This window comes from Budorcas taxicolor, chromosome 25 (genome assembly GCF_023091745.1).
Source record: "Budorcas taxicolor isolate Tak-1 chromosome 25, Takin1.1, whole genome shotgun sequence".
NCBI lineage: Eukaryota > Metazoa > Chordata > Mammalia > Artiodactyla > Bovidae > Budorcas > Budorcas taxicolor.
Genome location: NC_068934.1, coordinates 10,197,284 through 10,221,056, shown reverse-complemented (window position 1 = coordinate 10,221,056; position 23,773 = coordinate 10,197,284). Strand labels below are relative to the sequence as shown.

Genomic DNA, 23,773 nt, shown 5'->3' with positions numbered 1-23,773 from the left:
TCTGCTCTGCCCTCTCTGCCTGTCCCCACTCCGTCCTTGCTCCCTGCAGACTAATTCTGAAGAGCGTCATCGTGATCACCTGCCTAGTTAAGGATGACCAAACATCTCCACCCAGGACTCCTCACGGGCCGTCAGCTGTCCAGCCTCCCTGACTCAGCGGCTGCCCTGAGCGCTGGGGGCCTGGGGAGGGGGCAGCTGGGCCTGCCTCCCCGGACTTCAGTTTAAAGGAGATGTCCCAATACTGGGTGCAGAGAACACACTCACTGACATCCAGGACAGGGCTCTTGCTCTCAGTAAAAGGAAATTGTAGATTTTTTTTAAACTTCTTTTTAAATTGTTTTAATGTAAAATTTAAAATTTTTTGAAAAAATTTAAAAATGTTTTAATTTATTTTAAAAATTTGGGGTTTTATTAAACCCTTAGATGAGTCCCAGGAATAGAGAAATTATGGAGTTATTACAAAACAGCAGATATTAGAGTCACAGAGTTTTTCCTTTCATCCTTGACCGGGTGCGCGGGACAGGGATCCTTAAAAGTCTCTCTGGGCACTAAGTGAGTTAAAAGGCGCGCGTTCAAGTCCACCTCTTTGAATGCCAGTTTCTTCATCTGATCACCTCAGGGACCTCCACGAGAACTCACGGCTCCAGGACCTGGTTTCCTACACCTTGTCTCATCTCACCAGTCCCTTTGAGTTAGATATCACTGTGCTCAGTTTAAAGATGAGGGAACAGAGGCCCGGAAGAGTTTGCAGCTTTAGACTCACAGACTTACGGAGTAGTGGAAATGGGAGGTGAACCCAGGTGTGTCAGACCCAAGCCTATAAGCTTCCAGTAGTCCTCCCCACTCCGTGACTCACCTAACACCCACTCTGCCTGAGGGAACTGCTGTGTGGCCAGTATTACCATCCGCCCCTGCTCAGTCCTGTCCAGGGAGGGGTCACAGGAAGCCAGCGGCATGGAAGAGGATGAGCCCACAGAAGAGTGTGACACCAGAAGAGGGTCAAGAGTGGACAACCGGCTCCCCGAAGCTTGTGGGGTGGAGCCGAAGCAAAGCCAGACACGACAAGGAAAGGCGAGCAATGGAGGGCAAACTTCAGCTTCTGAGAAGTGACCACGTTGGACCAGGCATCTGAGCAGCCAGGAGTCTAAAAGCACAAAGTGGTAATCTCCCATTTTCAGGGTCCTAGAGGAGAAGGCAATGGCAACCCGCTCCAGTAGTCTTGCCTGGGAAATCCCATGGATGGAGAAGCCTGGTAGGCTGCAGTCCATGGGGTTGCTCAGGGTCAGACATGACTGAAGCGACTTAGCAGCAGACTTTTCTGGGGAGGGGACTTTTACATACTCCCAGTTTCTCTGGGAGTATTCACAACTGTAGGGTTAATCAGTTGAGTAGCTCAGTAATGTTCGACTCTTTGCAACCCTATGGACTGCAGCACACCAGGCTTCCCTGTCCATCACCAACTCCCTGAGCTTGCTCAGACTCGTGTCCCTTGAGTCGGTGATGCCATCTAAACAACTCATCCTCTGCTGTCTTTTTCTCCTCCTGCCTTCAATCTTTCCCAGCATCAGGATCTTTTCCAATGAGTCAGCTCTTCACATCAGGTGGCCAAAGTTTTGGAGTTTCAGCTTCGGCATCAGTCCTTTCAATGAATATTCAGGACTGATTTCCTTTAGAATGGACTGGTTGGATCTCCTTGCAGTCCAAGGAAATCTCAACAGTCTTCTCTAACACCACAGTTCAAAAGCATCAATTCTTCAGCATTTAGCTTTCTTTATGGTCCAACTCTCATATACATACATGACTACTGGAAAAACCATAGCTTTGACTATATGGGCCTTTGTCAGCAAAGTAATGTCTCTGCTTTTTGATATGCTGTCTAGGTTGGTCATAGTTTTTTTTCCAAGGAGCAAGCATCTTTTAATTTCATGGCTACAGTCAGCCGGGATTGCAATAATAGAAGATTATGGAAGAGAAATCTTTACTCTGCTCTCAGAGTTTTCCTTGAATAGGGGAAGTGGTTATGCCAGTATGAAACACAATGAGGGCTGAATGGCTGTAGCCTAGCTCCCTGTGCCCATTTCCAGAGCCTCGGTTGCTTCCAAACTATTGAAAGACCAGACCTGCACATCTTCCCTGTAGCCTAAGACCCCCAAGAGATCTTAGAGTCAGCTTTGGCTGACTTGGTCTGAGGGGAAATTTTTCCCTTTGAAATAATGTCCTAAATGGCTGTTACGTCCCACAATAGTCTCAATACAATAGTATTGTTTCATTACAGAATAAGTTAAATGAATTGCTGTGGACCAGTCTAGAAATCTAGGGCTTTCCTTGTGGCTCAGTTGGTAAAGAATCTGCCTGCAATTCAGGAGACCTGGGTTTGATCCCTGGGTTGGGAAGATCCCCTGGAGGAGGCAAAGGCTACAACCATAACTGTCAACATCATTTGTAGGAGACAGTAGTGTCTGACTTCCAAATAATTATCTGCCAACTGTTATAAATAAAACACATCTAATGGGGACATATAACACTGATGTCATCATAGAGCACAACTCTGACGAATCTGATTTGGAGGATACACTGCCCTCCTGTTGCACACGGCTGACTACATCACTGTATTCAGTCTTCAGTCAGGTATTACCTCCTCAAAAAAGCTTTCTCTGCTCACTCTATCTAAACTAGAAATGTTTAGTTTTTCTATTGTTTTCCCCTTTTCACTTTGGCTGTGCTGGGTCTTCATTGCTTTGCGTGGCGTTCTCGCGTTGCAGCAAGCGGGGGCTACTCTTTGTCGCAGTGGTCAGGCTTCTCATTGCGGCGGCTTCTCTCGTTGGGGAGCACACACTCCAGGCACTTGGGTGTCGGTAGTTGCAACACGTGGGCTTGGTACCTGTGGTCCCCGTAGTCTAGAGCACAGGCCCAGTGGTTGTGGCACACACGCTTAGCTGCTCCACGGCATGTGGAATCTTCCTGGACCAGGGATCAAACCTGTGTCCCTGCAATGGCAGGCAGATTCTTACCTACTGCATCACCGGGGCAGACTGAGAATTTTTGTTTTTCTTCATCACATGCCTCACCACCTAAAATATTATTCACTGGCTTCCCCACCAGGATGTATGTGTCATAAAGGCAGGAGTTTTGTCTCTCATTTGGTAATATTCCCAGTGCCTTAAATAGTGTCGTGTACAGCAAAAGAACTTGGTGATGATTTCCTGAATAAAAGAAAGAATGAACAAACGAGACTCATGTATCCAGATTCATTTCTCTCCACTTCCTAAAGCAGCCCTCATGTCACTTTATCTTGCTTTCCTTAAACAGAAGTGTTGATTATATGATCTCTCAGCATCATTCAAGGCCCCAAATTTTGTGATCCTTTGCTCTCTCAGGTCCGACATTTATAATGTAAGAAAATCTGCAGAGGACAGCGCATCCTGCTCTTTGCATCTCTGTTCTCCCCTCTTGCTCTGAGCCCAACTCAGACCCAGTCTGCTGATTTTCCCAGCCCCTCTCCGCCTCCCTCTCCTCTCCTCATTCTGTCTTTCCTGTCCCAGGAAACGTGTGCCAAGAATATTGGAAATTTAGTTAGATGGCGTTAGATGTACAGGATGCTACTTCAGTGTATAATCAAATCTCTTCATATTTATGTTGTGGAATCAGATGTTGTCTGATATGAAGGGTAGACGGCTTCAGAGGTACTAAAGCATTGGAAATCCTTTAAAAATACAGACATGCATGAGAGATACCATCTCCAACAAATTCCCATTAAGGCATTAGTAAATTATTGGAGCATTTTGGCTAATTAAAGGTATTAGATTTTTCAGTAAGATGGTACTTTGAAAATTCAGGGGAAAAAACATGAAGAAAGGAGAGGTGAGGATCATGGAAGATAAAGTTTACAACTTGATCGTTTTACCTTGGATCTCAAGCTTTCTAATTTTCTGTTTAAAGAACAGTATAAAATCACCCTGGAAGATGCTAGAAAGAGAATAATCAGAGAAACTTTGTTGCAACTGGACCAAAAGAAGGAATGGGCCACAGAGGTATATGTCAATTTTCTTTTCTTTTCTTTTTTATAGTAGATTTTTATTCTTCTCACACAGAACTTCAAAATTTTAAATTGATGTATACTATTATGTTATTAATTTAAATTATATTAAAAGACGCTTGCTCCTTGGAAGAAAAGTTATGACCAACCTAGACAGCATATTAAAAAGCAGAGACATTACTTTGCCAACAAAGATCTGTCTAGCCAAAGCTATGGTTTTTCCAGTAGTCATGTATGGATGTGAGAATTGAACTATAGAGAAAGCTGAGTGGTGAAGAAGTGATGCTTTTGAACTGTGGTCTTGGAGAAGACTCTTGAGAGTCCCTTGGACTGCAAGGAGATCCAACCAGTCCATCCTAAGGGAAATTGGTCCTGAATATTCATTGGAAGGACTGATGCTGAAGCTGAAACTCCAATATGCTGGCCATCTGATGCAAAGAACTGACTCATTGGAAAAGACCCTGATCCTGGGAAATATTGAGGGCAAGAGAAGAAGGGGATGACAGAAGATGAGATGGCTGGATGATATCACTGACTTAATGGACAGGAGTTTGAGTAACCTCTGCGAGTTGGTGATGGACAGGGAAGCCTGGCGTGCTACAGTCCATGGGGTCACAAAGAGTCGGACACAACTAAGCAACTGAACTGACTGAACTGAATTGTGTTAGTTTCAGGTGTACTACATAGAGACTTGACAATTGCATAAATTCTGAAATGATCACCATGATATATCTAGTAACCATCTATCCCCTTACAGGGTTATTATTGATCACATTCCTTATACTGTACATTAAATTCTTCTGGCTTATCTTATAATTGGAGGCTTGGACATCTTAATACCCTTCACTTATTTCACCCTGGTGGCTCAGAGGGTAAAGTGTCTGCTTGCAATGCAGGAGACCTGGGTTCGATCCCTGGTTTGGGAAGATCCCCTGGAGAAGGCAATGGCAACCCACTCCAGTACTCTTGCCTGGAAAATCCCATGGACAGAGAAGCCTGGTAGGCTACAGTTCATGGGGTCACAGAGTTGGACACAACTGAGCAACTTCACTTTACTTATTTCACCCTCCAAGACCCATTCTCTCTGTATTTCAGTTTCCTTAAAAAACAATCCCCCCCCATGCCCATTTCTTTCTTTGCAGTGTATTACAATGATCAGGAACATGGGCTTTGAAGTTAGGCGTGCATGCTAAGTCTCTTCAGTCGTGTCCGATTCCTTGCGACTTCATGGTCTATAGCCCTCCAGACTCCTCTCTCCATGGGATTCTCCAGGCAAGGATACTGGAGTGGGCTGCGATGCCCTTCTCCAGAGGAGCTTTTCAACCCAGGGATCAAACCCAGGTCTCAGTCTTCTGCATTGGCAGGTGGGTTCTTTACTGCTAGTGCCACCTGGGAAGACTCTGAAGTTAGTTTAGTTTAAATCACAGTTCCACCACTTGAAAGTTTGAATGTGAAAGTGAAAGTCTCATCTGACTCGTTGTGACCCCATGGACTACACAGTCCATGGAATTCTCCAGGCCAGAATACTGGAGTGGGTAGCCTTTCCCTTCTCCAGGGGATCTTCCCAACCCAGGGATCAAACCCAGGTCTCCCACATTGCAGGTGGATTTTTTACCAATTGAACTATCAGGGAAGCCCAGTGTATAAATTGAATTTATACTTGACTTTTCTGGGCTTTGGTTTCCCAGTCTATAAAAAAGGGACAATAATAATACTAATATTTACCTTTAATGAATAATATGAGGACTGAGATGATTTAAGTAGCATGGTGCCTCATAAGAGCAAGAGCTCTGGAAATTAATATTCAGTTATTTTTAAGCATAATAATAATGACTATACAAATTGTGAAATTTTGGATTGGAGAAGGAAATGGCAACCCACTCCAGTGTTCTTGCCTGGAGAATCCCAGGGATGGGGGAGCCTGGTGGGCTTCCGTCTATGGGGTCACACAGAGTCGGACACGACTGAAGTGACTTAGCAGCAGCAGCAGCATAGGCTGAAACATAATTTGTCTAAAAAGTACTTTCTTACATATGCAAACCTAAGTGAGTACACTTTACTCTGTTAGGAGCTGGAGCTCTAAGAGAGCTCCTGGAGCTCTCTTAGGTTGGTGGAGCTTTAACAATTGAGGATATAAAAAAATGTTTGAGATATAATTTTGAATTCATCTTTTCTAATCTTTGTTTTGTCCAAAATATCTGCTTCTTTTTCCTTTCCACTGTCCCTCATCTTGCTCTTGGGCTTCCCTTGTGGCTCAGCTGGTAAAGAATCCACCTGCAATGCAGGAGACCTGGGTTCCATCCCTGGGTTGGGAAGATCCCCTGGAGAAGGGAAAGGATACCCACTCCAGTATTCTGGGCTGGAGAATTCCATGGACTGTATAGTGCATGGGGTTACAAAGAGTCAGACACGACTGAGCGCCTTTCACTTTCATTATCATCTTGCTCCAGACTGTGTCTTAAATCTGTGAGATCCCAGCTGGGATTGTCTCTCTATCTGGACAATCCTTTCTTTGGATTGATAAGCATCTGGCCTTTTCTAGAGTTCTTCACTGAATTTCAGTTGCTATTGTTTCTTGCTTCCCTTTTGGTTCGATTGTTCTTTCAGTATTCCTATGCCATTGCACAATTTTTACTGAATTACACAAAAACAGGATGTGGAGGGGAACTGATCAATGGTTTTGCTTGCCCATGCAATCCCGCCCCTATGTAACTGAATATGATTAAACGGTGAAATCAATAAGTGATCTGATCATAGTTAAGATGGTTAAAAATGCATATGTCAATCAAATATCCTTTCAGTAGGTACATTCAGTATATAATGAAGATTGCCCCCAATACTGCTCCTAGTATTTTACATTAAAATCTCTCAACAATACTATAAGGGAGAGACTTGCTAGTAAGAAGACAGAGACCAGAGAAACTTTGTGACTTTCCCGGAGCATGTGGCGGAATTGACCTTTAAGACGTCTTTTTCAGATCATTACTCTTAATCATCACGCTGTACGTTTTCTTTTCTCCACATAATGCCAAACACTCGCATAAGTGAATGAATTTTTCTCATTTTTTTCTGGCCATCTTATCATGTGGATGGTGGTGGTGGTGTAGTCACTAAGTTGTGTCCAACTCTTTGTATCCCCATGGACTGTAGCCCACTAGGCCCCTCTGTCCATGGGGATTTCACCGGAAAGAATACTGGAGTGGGTTGCCAGTTCCTTCTCCAGGGCACCACCCAAACTCAGGGATTGAACCTCCATCTCCTGCATTGTGGGCAAATTCTTTACCATTGAGCCACCAAGGAAGCCCATATTTCATCACGTAGTTAACTTCTAAATCTACTTTTGTGCAACCTTAGCTGCTTATTTGGAGAAGGAAATGGCAACCCACTCCGGTGCTCTTGCCTGGAGAATTCCATGGATAGGGAATCCTGGCAAGCTACAGTCGCAAAGAGTCGGACACAACTGAGCAACTAACATACAGTTGCTTATTAGAGTCACCTGGAAAATTTGTTTAACCCAAGTGGGTCCTGGGTCCCACTCGCAAAGATGCTCTGGTAATTGGCCTGAGACTTTGCCTGGGCTTTTGAATTTTTCAAAATATCCTGGAGATTCTAATGTGTAGTCAAAGCTGGAAACACTACTCCATTGTTAGTGAAATAGGTCATTAGCTAACTAAATTCATTTATGAGCTACTTCCTACTTCTGTTCAAAGAAAATTCTATGTCTACATAAACTTTAGTCTTACCATTTGGAGCTGAACTTTTATATGGTTCCTGGGAAATGGAGATTCACTCTTGTTTAATTAACATGATTTTTTTTAAAAGGAATTTATTGCAAATCTTCCTACTCAAAACACTTACTAAAAATTACCTTTAACATAGTTTTAAATTCTTTCAATCCATGTTTATGAGCCTGAATATTTTTCTCAATTTCTCTTTTTTTGGTTGTGTCCTTCAGTTACTTTGTTGTGTGGTGTCCTGGTGGCTCAGACAGTAAAGAATCTGCATGCAATGTGGGAGAGACTGGGGTTCGATCCCTGGGTCAGGAAGATCCCCTGGAGAAGGGCATGGCAACTCCAGTATTCTTGCCTGGAGAATTCCATGGACAAAAGAGCCTGGCGGGCTACAGTCCATAGAGTTGTAAAGAGTCGGACATGACTGAGCAACTTCAACTTTCACTTTCATCCATGTAAAAGTACCTCACATATAAATGTGACCTGTTGTCCACTATAAAATTCCTTTGGGTCAAACTGTAAAGATTCTAGTAACTGAAGATGAAATTACATTTTATGATCATACTGATAAAGTAAGGCTTTCCCTATTTGCTTCATTTAAAATGCTTTTCTCCAGGAGAGGACATAGCTATAGCCTGCTAACCTGCAACTATTTGCTATTAGGTTTATAAATAGGTACGTTGTTGTTATTGACATGCAGAAATGTTTCAGATTTAAAAGGTAGTTATATCATCTATCTTTGCTCTTGCTACATGTTAAATTATGCCTGTGACCATAAACTTGAAGAAAGTTTGATCACTGCAGTTTAGCCATCTTAATGGTGGAACAGGGCTTCCCTGTTGGTGAAGAGTCCACCCGCCAATGCAGGAGACGTGGGTTCGATCCCTGATCTGAGAAGATCCCACGTGCGGTGGGGCAACTATGCCCGGGTGCCGCAGCTGCTGAGCCTGGGCTCCACAGCCCGGTGCGGCCGCTACTGAAGTCGGCACGTTCTGGAGCCCGTCTCCACGACCCGAGAAGCCCCCACAGTGAGAAGCCTGCACGCCACAACCAGAGGAGATCCCCAGCAGTGCCGAAGACCCAGCACAGCCAAAATGAGTGCATAAAATTAACTTAGTGTAACGGCGAAGCAGGTCCCTTCATGACTGATTTTACCTCGGCAGTCAGATTCAGTCACACCAGCGGCCAAATTGATTGGACAACCACTGTCCAGTTCTTTCAATCATCTACGTTAGGCAATCTAAATCAGGAAAAATAGCACAATAGGATAATAAAGAAAGAACAATGGGACACAATGTTTTTGGGCATATTCCCAAAGTTACTGGAAACCATAATTTAAAATGTTCGATTAAGTTGATTGCGTATCATCATTGCTAAAAAAAAAAAATGTGAAATGCTTTGTGGCAGCACTTCTTTAATACAGAAAAAAAAAATCTTTTTTTTTTTTTAGAATGCTCTAAGGTTCATTGACAAGGGTAGCTATCGAGAGATCTGGGAGAATGACTGGCTCAAAAAAGAGGTAAGTGGAATTTAAAAAAATGAATACAATTTCTTCTTTCTCATTTTTCTGAACTGGAAATGACTTTTATTTATGAGCTGAAGTCATGGGGAAAGCATGGATATGTGACTGACCGAGGTAAAATGAAATTCAAGTGGAGTCCTAATCTTATTACAAGCTGTTACTCAATGAACACCATAAATTATTTCAATAATAACCAGAAGTCATTTTTGGTGTCACAATTTTCATACAGTACACTCAAGTGTCTAAAACTTCTTGACGTTCTAAAACTGACCTGGCCTTCCTCTGGACCCTATTTGCTCCTGACTGATGGAAGCAAGGCTGAAGGATCATTCTAACCTCATTCTCTCCGGTTTTAAATAGTCTCTTCAGGTATTCAAATTGGCATGGAAGAGGTAAAACTGTCATTATATGCAGATGACAGGATACTGTATATAGAAAACTCTAAAGACTACACACAAAAACTACTAGAACTGAGAAACTAATTCAACAAGGTAGCAGGACACAAGAATTAGCATTCAGAAATTAGTTGTATTTCTTTACACTTACAGTGAAATATCAGAAAGGGAATGCAAACAGTCAATCTCTTTTAGAATCACACTTTAAAAATAGCATATAGGAATAAACTTCACGAAGGAGGCGAAAGACATGCTGAGAACTACAAAACGTTGATAAAGGAAACTGAAGATGATTCAAAGAAATGGAAAGATGTCCTATACGCTCCTGGATTAGAAGAATTAATATTGTTAAAATGGCCATAGTACCCAAAGCAATCTACAAACTTCATGCCATCCCTATCAACTTACCCATGACATTTTTCACAAAACTGAAACAAATAATCCTAAAATTTATGGAAAAGACACAGACTTGCCAAAGCAATCCTGAGGAAAAAGCAAAGCAGGAGGCATAACCCTCCCAGACTTCAGAGAATTCTACAAAGCTACAGTGATCCAAACAGCATGGCTAGGGCAAAATCAGACATATGAATTGATGCGACAGAGTAGAGAGCCCAGAAACAAACCTGCATACCTATGGTCAATTAATCTTCAACAAAACAAGATATACACTGGGGAAAAGATAGTCTCTTCAAGCGGTGTTGTAAAAGCTGGACAGCTGCATGTGAATCAATGAAGCTAGAACACTCCCTCACACCATACACAAAATTAAACTCAAAATAGCTAAATATAAGACTAAATGTGATGCCCTAAAACTCCTAGGAGAGAATACAGGTGAAACATTCTCTGACATAAATCTTAGCAATATTTTCTTAGTTCAGTCTCCCAAGACAATAAAAATTAAAGCAAAAATTAACAAATGAGATCTAATCAAACCTAAAAGCTTTCACACAGTAAAGAAAACCACAGACAAAATGAAAGAACAACCTATGGACTGGGAGGAAAATATTTGCAAATGATACAAACAACAAGGACTTAATTTCCAAAATATACAAATAGTTCATACAATTCAATAACTGAATATTTCCACATGGATGTCACATAGGTACTTCAAACTCAACACACCTGAAATTTATTACATTTCTTCTTAGATCGTCTTTTCCTGCATTTCCTTTTTCACCATCTGCTCAGACACCCAAGGTAAAATTTTCACCATCAGCTTCATTTCTATTTTCCTTGCTCTCATTTGACTGAATAGAGTTGGTGAGTCTAACAAACAAAAAATGTTTAAATAAATATGCTTTCTGTGATATTGACAATTATCTTAGAGTTGCCTTTATAAAGTCATGGTGAGTAGGAATTCCTACTATTTCCAAAACTAATCAAGATGAATCCTCAATTAAAAAAAAAATTAATTTAAACAAACTCAAGGTGAGCTCAACAGTTCAAGAATATTATAGAGGAACTTAGTCCTTATACTTTTACTAAATATAACAGTATGATCCCAGTAATAATTTAACAATTCAGATCTTAAATTCTGTTAAGATATCATAGACATTAGGTTCAGAGAAAATGACTACAAAAATTTATATCTGACTGATAAGAAAGACTGTTTGGTGCCTTGGTCCTTCCTACTAAAGCCACAAATTACATTTTGTTTTGTTTTATTTTTTAATTTTCATAATTCAGTGGAAATAAAAGACAGAAAGATGTCAAGTTTAATTTAATCATGAGCAAAAAGAGCTCATTATTAAAGAACAAAATCATCTCAAAGAAATTCAATATATTCAATTTCTCTTTATTTCAATAAATATTCATTATACTGTTATTAAATTTACTCACAAAATTAATTAAAACCATTTCTGGTTATAAGTACTATCACAGGAATTGAAAATTGCCTGGAAATAGAACAATGTATGCTAATTAATTTCTTTGAAAAAGGTTAAGAATGAATAACAAGGGATATTTAACACTGGAACTCTCCCAAATATTTCTCCATTAAACTATTCTTCAACAATAACCAAAAAGCTTAGATCTCTGGGAGGGATATTAGGTCTCATTAAATGACTTTATCTGAGTTTATTTAGCATGCTTATTAGAAAAATGAAGAAAATTCAAATTTCCAAATAACTTGAACTTAAATGGAAAGCTGGAAAAACTAGACAGAGATTCAAAGAGGTTAGCAATCGAAGTTTCAAATGTGAGGAGGCATAAAGCTAACTTGGTTCTTGCAGGGGAAAATTTTAAGAGCATACATTTTAATCAGGATCCTAGTTGCCTGAATTATTCCTTTCCAATTTCTTAAGTACATTTCTTGGGTATCTGGGGAGAAGCAGGGGCTGGGAGGGAAAAGAGGTCTTCCATTTCCTTCTTTATACTTTCTTACCCCAGAAAAAGTGTGATGGTATTAGTCGTTCAGTCATGTCCTACTCTTTGCCACCCCATGGATTGTAGCCCACCAGGCTCCTCCATCCATGGGATTCTCCAGGCAAGAGTACTGGAGTGGGTTGCCATTTCCTTCTCCAGAGAATTTTTCCAACCCAGGGATGAGACCTGGGTCTCCTGCTTTGCAGGTGGATTCTTTACCATCTGAGGCACCAGTTAAGACCCTTCCTGCAGAATCTAAAGGTATTGATACAGCTGTAAAAAGGGAATTTGTTTTCATTTCCCTAACATTTCAAAAGATTGAGAGGGAGACAACAATTGAGAACCTTACTTAGTACTCTAAAGGCATAAGGGATGTCACAGGTTATCTGTAGCTTGAAAGATGGGACTTAACTCCCCCCAAAGGGCCCTCATTCCCTGCTTGCCAGAAGACCAAGAACTGTGCATGCTGCCTCCCAGTTATGCCAAGCCCTGAGATCAAACTTTTCCAAACATTCTATTCATTCTTTCTTTTATAACCTCTAACTATAATTTCTTTCTCATCCTTTGACATTTGAAAATTATAAATTTCTCCTTAAGGCATTCAGGCTTGTAATCAAGCTGATAATCTCGTAAAATATGAGATCCTAAAACACCAACCATTAACTTGGTGATGTAGAGTTATGGACTTAAATTGCCTTGTGAAATTGGTTAGGATGCTGTTCTTTTCATCTTTAAGCCTTTTCTATGACACTGGTATTGCTTTATAATTGTTTATGTATTTGTTCACTGGATTTGTAGATTTCTTTCCTAGTTTGAGGGAAGGAACCATGCTTCGTTGAATTTTGTATCCATCTACCTCAAGCAAGAATTTACCCTTAGTAAGAATTCAGGCATTTAATAAATGACTTATGTGAAAGAGATATGCATGTGGGAATATACTGAATGCTTCCAAAATACAGTAACTTCAACTGCAAATCAAAACTGTGTTAGTCATCTCTTTCCAAGTATTCATCTCAGTTACACTCTTGGCAACTCCTCATAAGGGATAATGCATACGCCTCCCCTGTGCCTTTCTTCTTTCATCATGTTCCCTCGAGAGACATAGTACCTTTCCCAGCTATCTTTCTATCATTCTCACCAGCTGATCACTTTCTATTTTACACTCTTAATTCTGCTATTACCCTGACTTCCACCCATTAGCACCACTCAATCCAGCACCTGCATAGCTCATGCTGTTTCGGGGGGCAGAGAGGTAAGTTGGGGGTTCTATCTAGTAACATTCTTCTATATAGTCTCCCCATGATCAAGCCTTCTTTAGACCAAAAATTATCAAAATACATTTCTGAAAGATTGATGGGAACTCTATCAACAGAACCAGCAAGTTGTGTTCATGTTTGAGTTGGCCACGTTTCTGCAGTTAAAGTTAATTAACCCTGCTATGTCTATGAATGGACCTACTGCCTAACCTGCAAGATAAAAATCAGACTACTTCGCATTATTTGGCTCCCACATTTGTCCAGTTCTTCTCCTACTTGTCCCCATGCCCATTTTGTTTCTATCTACAGCAAAATAGTGGTGCCTAATACGTGTGGTTCCTTCTGCCTAGAATATATCCTCTCTCGTCTGGCTAGAGAATCCCTTCTTTGCCTTCAAGATCCAGAATGGAGGTCATCTCTTCCATTAATTCTCCTTCCCCCACCCCCAATACCTGGCAGACGTGGGGTGAAACGTGCCCTCCTCCCACCGCACCTGGATGGCTTCCATCATTATATTTCATCATGCTGTCTTCTGTTGCTATCCCTCTCCTTCCCATTAAGCTAAGAGACCCTCGAAGGTTATTGCGTCTTGTTGGTCCTTTGTTCCCAAAGTGCACTATAGTTTTTGATACAGTACAATTTCATGAATGAATGAATAACATCTCAGCTATCTGATATTTCTCAGAATGACTCCAGCACACTCAGAATATAGTTGTCATACAGAAACTGATAGAAAGGACTCCTAGGCTTGTACTTCTCTGTTTTTAAATGCCATAGTACAGATTTTTCCCCAGTGCTATTAATTTTCATTGTGTTGTTTATCATTAACCTTTGATAGATCCTCATTTAAGTATTAATACCAGACTGATAAATAGTCTTATTTTCTTATTTATCTCTGCCTCCAGGGCACATAAATCCAGTGATGTTCCTGCAGAGTAGGAAAGGAAATTCTTGCCATTCAGTAATAACTGCCTAATCAGGAAACCAAGTTCTGCCTAAAATGACTTGGAATGAAGTCCGTCCCATCCCTTCTTTCTTGGAGCAAACACAGTAATAAACAATACAGGATAGATCTTCCTCTCCACCAAATGCATTTTTTAAAGTTAAATTTCTTGTGGAAAACTAACACCTATTCTCCTTTTCCTGAGAATAGATTGCAAATCACAGGAAGGAAGTGGAAGAACTGGAAAATGCTATTCATGAGCTGGAAGAAGAAAATTTGGTTCTTATTGATCAGCTATTCAACTGCAGACTTGTGGATCTCAAGATACCCAGGTGAGAGTCATTACATAGTTAGGAATATTTTTTTAAACATCTGGATCTGTAAAAAGTTATTTTTTTTAAGATGACAATTCTTTAATAGTTGAAAAGAAAGACACTCACAAAATGGCCATGGGGAAACTGTAAATTTATCACCATTGACCGTTGCTACAAGGCAAACTTTGACTTGCTTTTTCTAACATTGCACTGTGTTCATAATAGCAAACATTTACTATGAATATCACAACTGCTGTCCTTCAGAAACCTCTGGGCCAGCAGGGGAATTGGGCATAAAAATAAATGCATAATAATACAGCAGAAGAAGTATGGGTGCAAAGCCAGAGCACAGGAGGAGGGAGTGATCAACTTGTGGGCGCCTTCTGGAGGTGTCTGGGACTCCTGGTTACCTTGTAGACTATAGAATGGTTTCCTCTGACAGTTAATGAAAGAGCCAAACTACTTTCTAGGCATAGAAAATAGCCTGGCATTCCAAGTCACATTTATTTCTGCATAAGTGAAATCAAATGTGTATATGGCTTTGCATTTTAGATTACTGCTTTTCCTTGTCTGACAAAATAAGTCTTAATATACCAATCTTGATGGAAAATCAGAGCCCTGGAATATGGAATTGGGCTTCCCAGGTGGCGTTGGTGGTCAAGACTCCACCTGCCAATGTAGGAGACGCAAGAGATGTGGGTTCAGTCCCTGAATTGGGAAGATCCCCTGGAGGAGGAAATGGCAACGCACTCCAGTATTCTTGCCTGAAAAATTCCATGGGCAGAGGAGCCTGGCAGTCTACAGCCCATGGGGCCACCAGGAGTCGGACACAACTGAGTGACTGAGCACATACAATATGGAATTAAAACGAAGTGGCATTCATAATTTGAACAAGAACATGCTTAGAAAGACAGAGGAATCAAACCACTCAAATGTAGGGTGTACATGTGCAAGATGGGAGAAGAATATCTGCGTCTGGGCAGAGAAGTTCAACATGATGGAAGGCCCAGGAAAACATTTACACCCAAGTAGTTCTGTTGTTTGTGTGGCATGGGAGAAGTACTGTTTGAGACCCAGTAAAGTATTTATTGATGGCAAACTTCCTAATGTGTTCCAGGAAGGGTGGATATGGGTAAGTTGCAGGTTGTTTGTTTTTGTTTTTGTTTTTTGCTGAGCTAAATGATGGCTGTCAAGATACAAGACTGGAGAAGTTGGGAGACAGCAGGATGACTTTATAGTCTGAACACTGGGTGGGCAGGACAGAGGAAGAGTCACCTGCTCCCTTCCACCATCTGTCCACTGCCCCGGGGCGGTAGGTACCAGTAGGCGAAGTGGGCGATCGGGCTGAATGAATTGGCTTCCTACAGGACTCCTGCACTTCCATCTCTTGAGCTGATGCCCTTAAGGGTCCCTAGGGGGCGGGGGCCTCACTGTCCCCCCAGGGGCAATGCTGTCTTTTGCCAGCCTCCTTCCCTATGACACCTCTCCAGTTCCACACCCAGACAGCCTCTGCCGTGTAGCGCCTGCTGCCCACATCTCTTTGTAATCACGCATCTCTGCCAGCCAGGCCTCCTAGCCACTGCTCCACCTGTTCCCTGCTGTGCCCTTTCTCTCTCTTCCAAACCACCCAAACCTCCAGAAAGAGATACCCTCTAAACTGCCCACCTCACTTCCTGCTTCGGTCAGCTCGGTCTGTTGTTCTGGATTCAGTGCTGATGTGCAGGTGAAATGCTCATTATAATAAAGCGGAATTCCTTCCCAGGATACAGAGAGTTTGGCAAGGACAGGAAGGGAGATGAGCACGTTTTAAAGAGGGCTTTCATGAAGTTGTGTGATTTGTTGTGATGTCATTTCGCCCTGTCCTCTAGCTTCCCTCACAGAAATCCTTGGTAAAACCCACATTGTTCGTCTGCGCTTTGTGGGCTGGCTTTCTTTAGTGGGAGACATGAGTACTTAGTCTTGCTTCAGAGTTGAGAGAGATAAAATCAAAATCCATCTGAGGGGACAGAAACAACACAGATTGTGTTTCTAGAAGGTGCCTGGTGTATACGTCCAGGACACCCTGAACTTTTCCTTTGTAACTAGCATTTATCACACTAGCGATTACTTACTTAACACCTGCTTCCCTCCTAGACTGTAAATTCCTTCAAGAGAAGTGTTTAGGACATTTTAGAAAGACCACATAAAGAAACAGAGATATGTGCAAACCCTTAGTTATCTGTTACGCTGCTGATCCACAAGGAAAATGTCAAGTGTCCTTAGGAACTTTTACTGTACCCGTTTTCAAGTCAAAATAATAAATAGTATGTAATTTACGACAACTGTCCATTCCACCTCTTTGTTGAGAATTTAGTCCTGTCTATCCTAGTTGAGAAATAGAGGTGAAGTGTACCCAGTGAACGTGTAAAAAGTTCTCTTCTTTCCTATTTGGATGAAGAATCGAATATTCTAGCTAATAGAGTTATTAATCCTCTATTTCCCATCAGACCTCCCTCAAGGCTTTCCTTCATGACTCCAATAAGGCATTGCAGGATTTGTTTGAAACATTAGATGAGATGAGTAAGCTAGAGGTGACTGCCCAGGGACTTCAGTGCCACAGAGCTGAGTCTAGGGGAACCAGTACCTCAAATCTATCTAACACCAGTTTCATATGATGGCATTCTTTGAAATGTTTTCCGCACCATCAGACACCAAGTGCTGCTGCCCTGTGGTGGTCCAAAAGTGGCAAGAAACCTATGATTAAGAGAGAAGCCAGACTTGTGAAGGCCACAGTGTTTAGTAAGATCTTAGTCATTCAAGAGGCAGAGAACTCTGCGGCCTCAGACTTGACCACCCGCAGACCAGAGCTTCACCGAGACACACCTTCACCAAGTCTCAAGAAGGTTTTAAGAGATAACTATCGTATGCAGTGACATCATTTGTTGGAGCTATAAGTATCTCGGATGATACTTTGTTCGTGTGCTTTAAGAAACTAACAGCCTGTAATCCAGGGGATTCACTCTGGATGCTGGCTGGCTGAGCATGAAGGGTTGTTAGCGTATCTGCAAGGGTCACTTGTAAACTTCATGGAAATGCCACACACAGCTTCCAAGGTATCGTGTCTTCTGAGGGAAAACTCCATGGGCCTCCGCAGCACAGAGAGCTGCAGCTGCACACGCACAGCTCACCAGGCTTGTAGCTGGGACACGCCACTCAGTGAAAGCGTGATGCCATCGTGGTTTCCTACTGCTCGTTGTCTTGTCTTTTTCTCTCTCTTTTTCTTTTTCAAATCCATCCCGTGCTGGCCACCATCATTCCTCATCTGGATTCCTGCACCAGTGATGTAACTGGTGGGGTAACCACTCTCATTTCTCGGACTTTGTCTGTTATTCCCTTATCATGGGACACACCCCCCACCCCAAGCTCTTCCTTGACAAATATCTCTTGGTGTTTCAGAACTTGACTCAGGGGTCATCTCCTCCTGGAAACCTTTCCTCACCTCCTAAGACTAAATCTGGTGCTTCTCTCACTTCTTGTGTATGTGTGTGTGTGTGTGCTCATTTCTTGTGTGTGTGTGTGCGTGTGTGCGTGTGTGTGCTCACTTCTTGTGTGTGTGTACGTGTGCGTGTGCTCACTTCTTGTGTGTGTGTACGTGTGTGTGTGCTCACTTCTTGTGTGTGTGCACGTGTGTGTGCTCACTTCTTGTGTGTGTGCACGTGTGTGTGTGTGTGCTCGCTTCTTGTGTGTGTGCATGTGTGTGTGTGTGTGTGTGTGCACGCGCGTGCGCACACGCCCGGGTGCTCGGTCATTCAGTCTTGTCTTTTTGACCCCATGGACTGTAGCCCACCGGGTTCCTCTGTCCATGGGAATTCCCAGGCAAGAGTACTGGAGTCAGTAGCCATTTCTTCCTCCAGGGGATCTTCCCGACCCAGGGACTGAGCCCACGTCTCTTGCATCTCCTGCATCTGTAGGCAGATTCTTCACTTCTGTACCATGTGGGAAGACCACAGCACTCCTGACACTGTGCTAATTACCCATCCTGGTAAAAACCATCATCATGAAACACTGTCATCTTGTCTGCTACCCCACTGGGCCTGATGCCCCTTTTTCCTCTGTGCATCTCCAGCTCCCAGCAGAGAGATAGACACTCCTGAGCAGGGGCTACAACATTTGTTGGCTGACAGACTACTTGTCTTATTTGTTTGTAGGCGACTGTATCTTACCCAGGCTGTTGGGCAGGAAGTACCACCTGAAGTGCCTTTGGAGTTGTCAGAAACACATAAAGGTATTATTTTATTGTAATGGTAATTTTTTAAAAAATTTGGCCAACACTTATTGAGGTTCTTATTATGGACAGGCATCTCATAGCCGAGAGTGATTCAGGGGGTAGATACCTGCCAGCTCCTCTACCTTCCTCTTGTCCTTGCAGAGCTGACCCAATCCATCTCCTTTCCTTAGCCCTGTTTTCAAATCAAAGTCACCATGTGTCACAGTGAATGAACTAGAAGCTGGTGAAGAGGGATAGGATGATGCCTATACCAGTGTGGTTTGCACTTTGGTTCAGCCAACCAACCTAAAGGCCAGCATACTCACAGACCCCCGTACGATTATGCTAACTTATTAGCTGATGCAGGGACATGCACCTTAGACATGGTTGCTCACAATGGGATTCCCTCTCACTCTGATACCTCGATTCTACATTTCTAATTCTCAAATTCATCTCCTCCTGGAGATTCTCAAAGGACTTTCAAATTCAAAATGTCACAGAGAATACGTGCTATATTTTTATCTGTCCAAAAGCTGTACATAATTAATTTCTTCGCAGTCATCCCAGAAAACTCAGACTCGCAACCTATAGACATGAAAAGCAGAGACGCGTCAAGCATCTCATTTGGGAGCAGTGGTTTTCATCTTAGTCACAAGGACAGCAGACTCGGCCAGCTTCTGAAGATAGATGAAGAAGAGAGTTCAAGCATAGAGTTTGGGGCCTCTGATATGAAATACTTACTGTATGAGGATGAGCAGGATTTCAAGGTAAGATTCATGAGAAGGCATCTTCACTGCTAGAGAAAATGTTGTTTTATTAATTAGTAGAGAAAATTAACCAAAAATATACTAAAAATTTCTATTTGCAAGTTATTAGTAAAAGTGGCCTGCCATTCACGCCTGTTGCTAGATACTATTTTCGCTCTTCCCTTTGCCCAGCTCGCTACGTCTATGTATGGATAGAACTCCATTACCAGTATATGGTATAAGGCAGTACATCTGGGGCTACGTGATAAATTACCTCAAGACTTAGTGGCCTACAACAATAACCATTTATTCTTTTTCAAGGCTTCTGTGGGTTAGGAATTTGGCCAGGTCTTCCGTGGACCGTCTTCACTTGAGTTCCGTGGCAGGCGCACCCGCATGCTGGCTGAAGGCTGGGTTTGGGCAGGGAGATCCACCTCTGAGGAGGCTCACCAACCTGGCTGGCCAGGTGATGCTGGCGGAGCTTGGGCCTCAGTTCCTCTCCACATGGGTCTCCTCACAGACACGGGTCTCCTTTATTGTCCCTTTCTTCTGGTATCTGGCTTCTCCCAAGCCATCAGTCCCAGAGACCAAATGTTTCCTATGACATGGAAATCTTACACCAGCAAGTCAATCATTTTCTATCTGGTGTAGCTACAAATTTTCACCCAAAGGGAAATAACATAGCTCCTGCATCTTGAAAGAAGAAGGTCAGCATCATATTTTAAGAAAAGCATGGGATAGGACGTGTGTATCAGTGTGACCATCTTTGGAAAGTACAAATGGCCACATAACACCATTAGGCAAAACCTGGATTATCAAGCCTTTTAATTTTAAAACCTTCTTGGTACCTTCCAGTCACTTTCATATCCACCTCTTGCTGTTTTCCTTCTTGGTACTACCAATAACCTTAAAAGTTCTCCCAGAACTTAAAGTCTGATAGGAGAAAGAGTGATTTAGAAAGCAGCAGAAACTGAATGTCAATAAAAACCATTTTAACTAAGTACAACTCAGTCCTGCTACCATCAAATGACAATTTAAAGACCAAGGTTGCAGACTCTATAGCACTCAAACACCCACGCGGGTATCTTGGTACCAGGACACCTGGCATGTTACAGTGACCTCACGCTAGGGGACAACTGCCTACAAAATTCCAAAATTCCACACCATTTGGTTGAGTGAAGGACCTTTTTACTTTTATTTTTGCCTTTATCCATTGAATTTATTTATTTTTCTAAATTCATGTTTTATTTAAGCAAACTTGAATTACAACATTGCGTTCACTGCTGCTGTACAATAATGTGACTGATATAGATATGTTCTTTTCCATTATGGCTTATCACAGGATATTAATATAGTTCCCTTTGCTATACAGTAAGACCTTGTTCTTTATTCATTCTATATATACATACCAGTTTGCATGTGCTAACCCCAAACTCCCCTTCCTACCCTCTCTGCCACCCCTCGCCCCCGTGGCAGGCACCGGTTTATTCTCTATGTCCCTGATTTTGTTTTGTTTCTGTTTCATAGGTAGGTTCATTTAGGTCATATTTTAGATTCCATGTATAAGTAACATCATATGGTACTTGTGTTTCTCTTTCTGACTGACTTCACTTAGTGTTAATATGATAATCTCTAGTTGCATCCATGTTGCTGCAAATGGGATTATTTTTCTTTTTCATGGCTGAGTAGTATTCCATTGAATACATGTACCATATCTCCCGTATCTGTTTCTCTGCTGATGGACATTTAGGCTGATTCCATGTCTTCCACTATTGTGAATATTGCTGCTATGAACATAGGGGTGCATGTATCTTTCTGAATTATAGTTTTGTCTGGATATATGCCCAGGAGTGGGATTTGCTGAATCACATGAAAATTCTATTTTTAGTTTTCTGGGGAACCTCCCTACTAGATTCCATATTGGCTGCACCAACTTGCATTCCTACCAACAGTGTAGGAGGGTTCCCCTTTCTCCACACCTTCTCCAGCATTTGCTATCTGTAGACTTTTTAACAATGACCATTCTGACTGGTATGAGGTGGTACCTTGTTATAGTTTTGATTTGCATTTCTCTAATAATTCGCATTGTTGAGCATCTTTTCGTGCATCTATCGACCATCTGTATTTCTTCTTTGGAGAAATGTCTCTTTAGGTCTTCTGCCTACTTTTTGATTGGGTTGTTTCATTTTTTTTGTTGTCGTGTTGTATGAGCTGTTTGTATATTTTGGAAATTAAGCCCCTGTCTGTCACATCATTTGCAAATATTTTCTCCCATCTGCAGGCTCTTTGTTTTGTTTATGGCTTCCTTTGCTGTGCAGAAGCCTGTAAGTTGAAGTCCCATTTGTTTATTTTCATCTTTATTTCTATGGCCTTGGGAGACTGACCTAAGAAAACACTGGTACAGTTTATGTCAGGGAATGTTTTGCTTGTGTTCTCTTCTAAGACCTTCTTACTTTCCATGGAAGTTCTTGATGTGGTGAAAATGGTATTGTATTGCTATGGACTTAACTGTGTTCCTGCCCCCCACTCCAACTCATATGTTCAAAGCCCTAACTCCTATTGTGACTGTATCTGGAGATGGGGGCTTTAGGAGGTAATTAAGGTTATATGAGGTCATAAAGGTCCTAATTTGATAGGACTGTGACCTTATAAGAAGAGGTTTTGCTTTGTGAGACACTGTGAGAAGGCACCCGTCTGCAAAGGGGCTCTCACCAGAACCCAATCATGCTGGCCCCCTGACCTTGGACTTCCATCCTCCAGGACTGTGAGAAATAAACTCCTGCTGTTTCAGTCAGTCAGCCTATGGTATTTTGCTGTGGCAGCTCAAGCAGACTAATACGGGGTTTCACTTCAGAATCCTGCTCTAGACGGTTCTGAAATATATGGTACATTTCCACTAATTTGCTTTTCTTCTCTCATGCATTTATTGCAGCTCTAGAATTGTGTATTTTAAAAGTTAAATACAGTTATATGCATTTTTGAGCAATAAAACATTGCCTTCCTTTTCCATTCTTTGATTCTCCTAAATTCTTATAAATGTCTATTGATAACCTCACAACATGCCAAGTACTTGTTAGATGCTTGAGAATTTAAAGGGGAGAACAGGAAGAAGTATAGTCTCAAGATGCCCGTGTGGCAGGCCCTACTCTAAATCACATGTTGCTAGCAGAAAGCAGGTAAGACAATCGCTGACTACTGTTCAGGGGGAATGTATACCTCTGTCTCCGTGACAGTCTTGTGCCCCAACACTTGGTACACATCCTGGCACACAGTGGGCACTCGGGAAAGGTTTGCTGAAGTGTTGAAGGAGTTCAAAAAGAGGAGGTATGACTTGGAGAAGCTTTCAAAAGGAAGGCACACATTGAACAGGGCTGGAGCTGTTTCAACCCAGTTTGGGGTTAGCTGTGGAATTTCATATCAATTAGACTTCCCATTCTGTTTGTTGCTATGTTAAACTATATTTAGTTTGGCAGAATGTGGTAAGCTTTATACCTACAGTAGATCCTGTGAAATGTGTAAAACTCATATGGATTTGCTCAGTATTAAGATATTCATTGTCAAAGATGTTAGCAGATCTGTCCCTTTGATTGTGAATAATATAGAAAACTCTGCTGTGGTTATATCCTGGCCAGCAGAGGGCTATATAAATGTAGCCAATACTTTATTTTACTGATTAAAGAGCTTATAGAGGATATATCTCCCTACTCTATTGATGCCTCCCAACTCCCCACACCCTGCCACCCCGACCCACTGCCCAAGTCCCCAAGACACAAGCCTTCTATAGACTTGCTGCCTGCTCTTTGGGGGATCTTGCCTACCATGACCCAGTGGGTGTATACGTTTACTGAGTTTTTTATTTACAGTAGCTCTTATTTTTCACATGTTATACAGCATTCAGACAATTAGGACACAATGTAATCTGCCAGATAAAGGCCAACTATAATAGATAAAACCTGACCGCCAAAGGCTGGTAACTTGCTAAATAACCTCTCCTGTCTCCTCTGTGTCTGTTCACCACAGGATTATGTAAACCTGGGCCCCCTGGAAGTGAAGCTCATGACTGTGGAGAGCAAGAAAATGACCATCCACTTCCAAGAGAAGGAAACTCCAGTCAAATTCTATGAAGATGTCAGAAGCCCAGAAAGCCACATCACCTATAAAATGATGAAGTCTTTTCTCTAAAACTGAAAAGTGAAAACAATTTCCTGTACTTTTCTTTT

At 41.9% G+C, this 23,773-nt stretch overlaps 1 protein-coding gene across 1 annotated transcript in view; it reads left to right on the top strand.

The window, feature by feature from the left end:
* Nucleotides 1–23,735, top strand: part of CCDC83 (coiled-coil domain containing 83) — a 46,879-nt gene extending 23,144 nt beyond the window's left edge. The window contains exons 5-10 of the mRNA XM_052662513.1: nt 3,940–4,031; nt 9,218–9,286; nt 14,458–14,579; nt 18,749–18,825; nt 19,366–19,574; nt 23,574–23,735. Of these exons, the coding sequence (XP_052518473.1) occupies nt 3,940–4,031; nt 9,218–9,286; nt 14,458–14,579; nt 18,749–18,825; nt 19,366–19,574; nt 23,574–23,735 (731 nt within the window). The remainder of the gene's footprint in view (nt 1–3,939; nt 4,032–9,217; nt 9,287–14,457; nt 14,580–18,748; nt 18,826–19,365; nt 19,575–23,573) is intronic.
* The last annotated feature ends 38 nt before the right edge of the window (nt 23,736–23,773 follow it).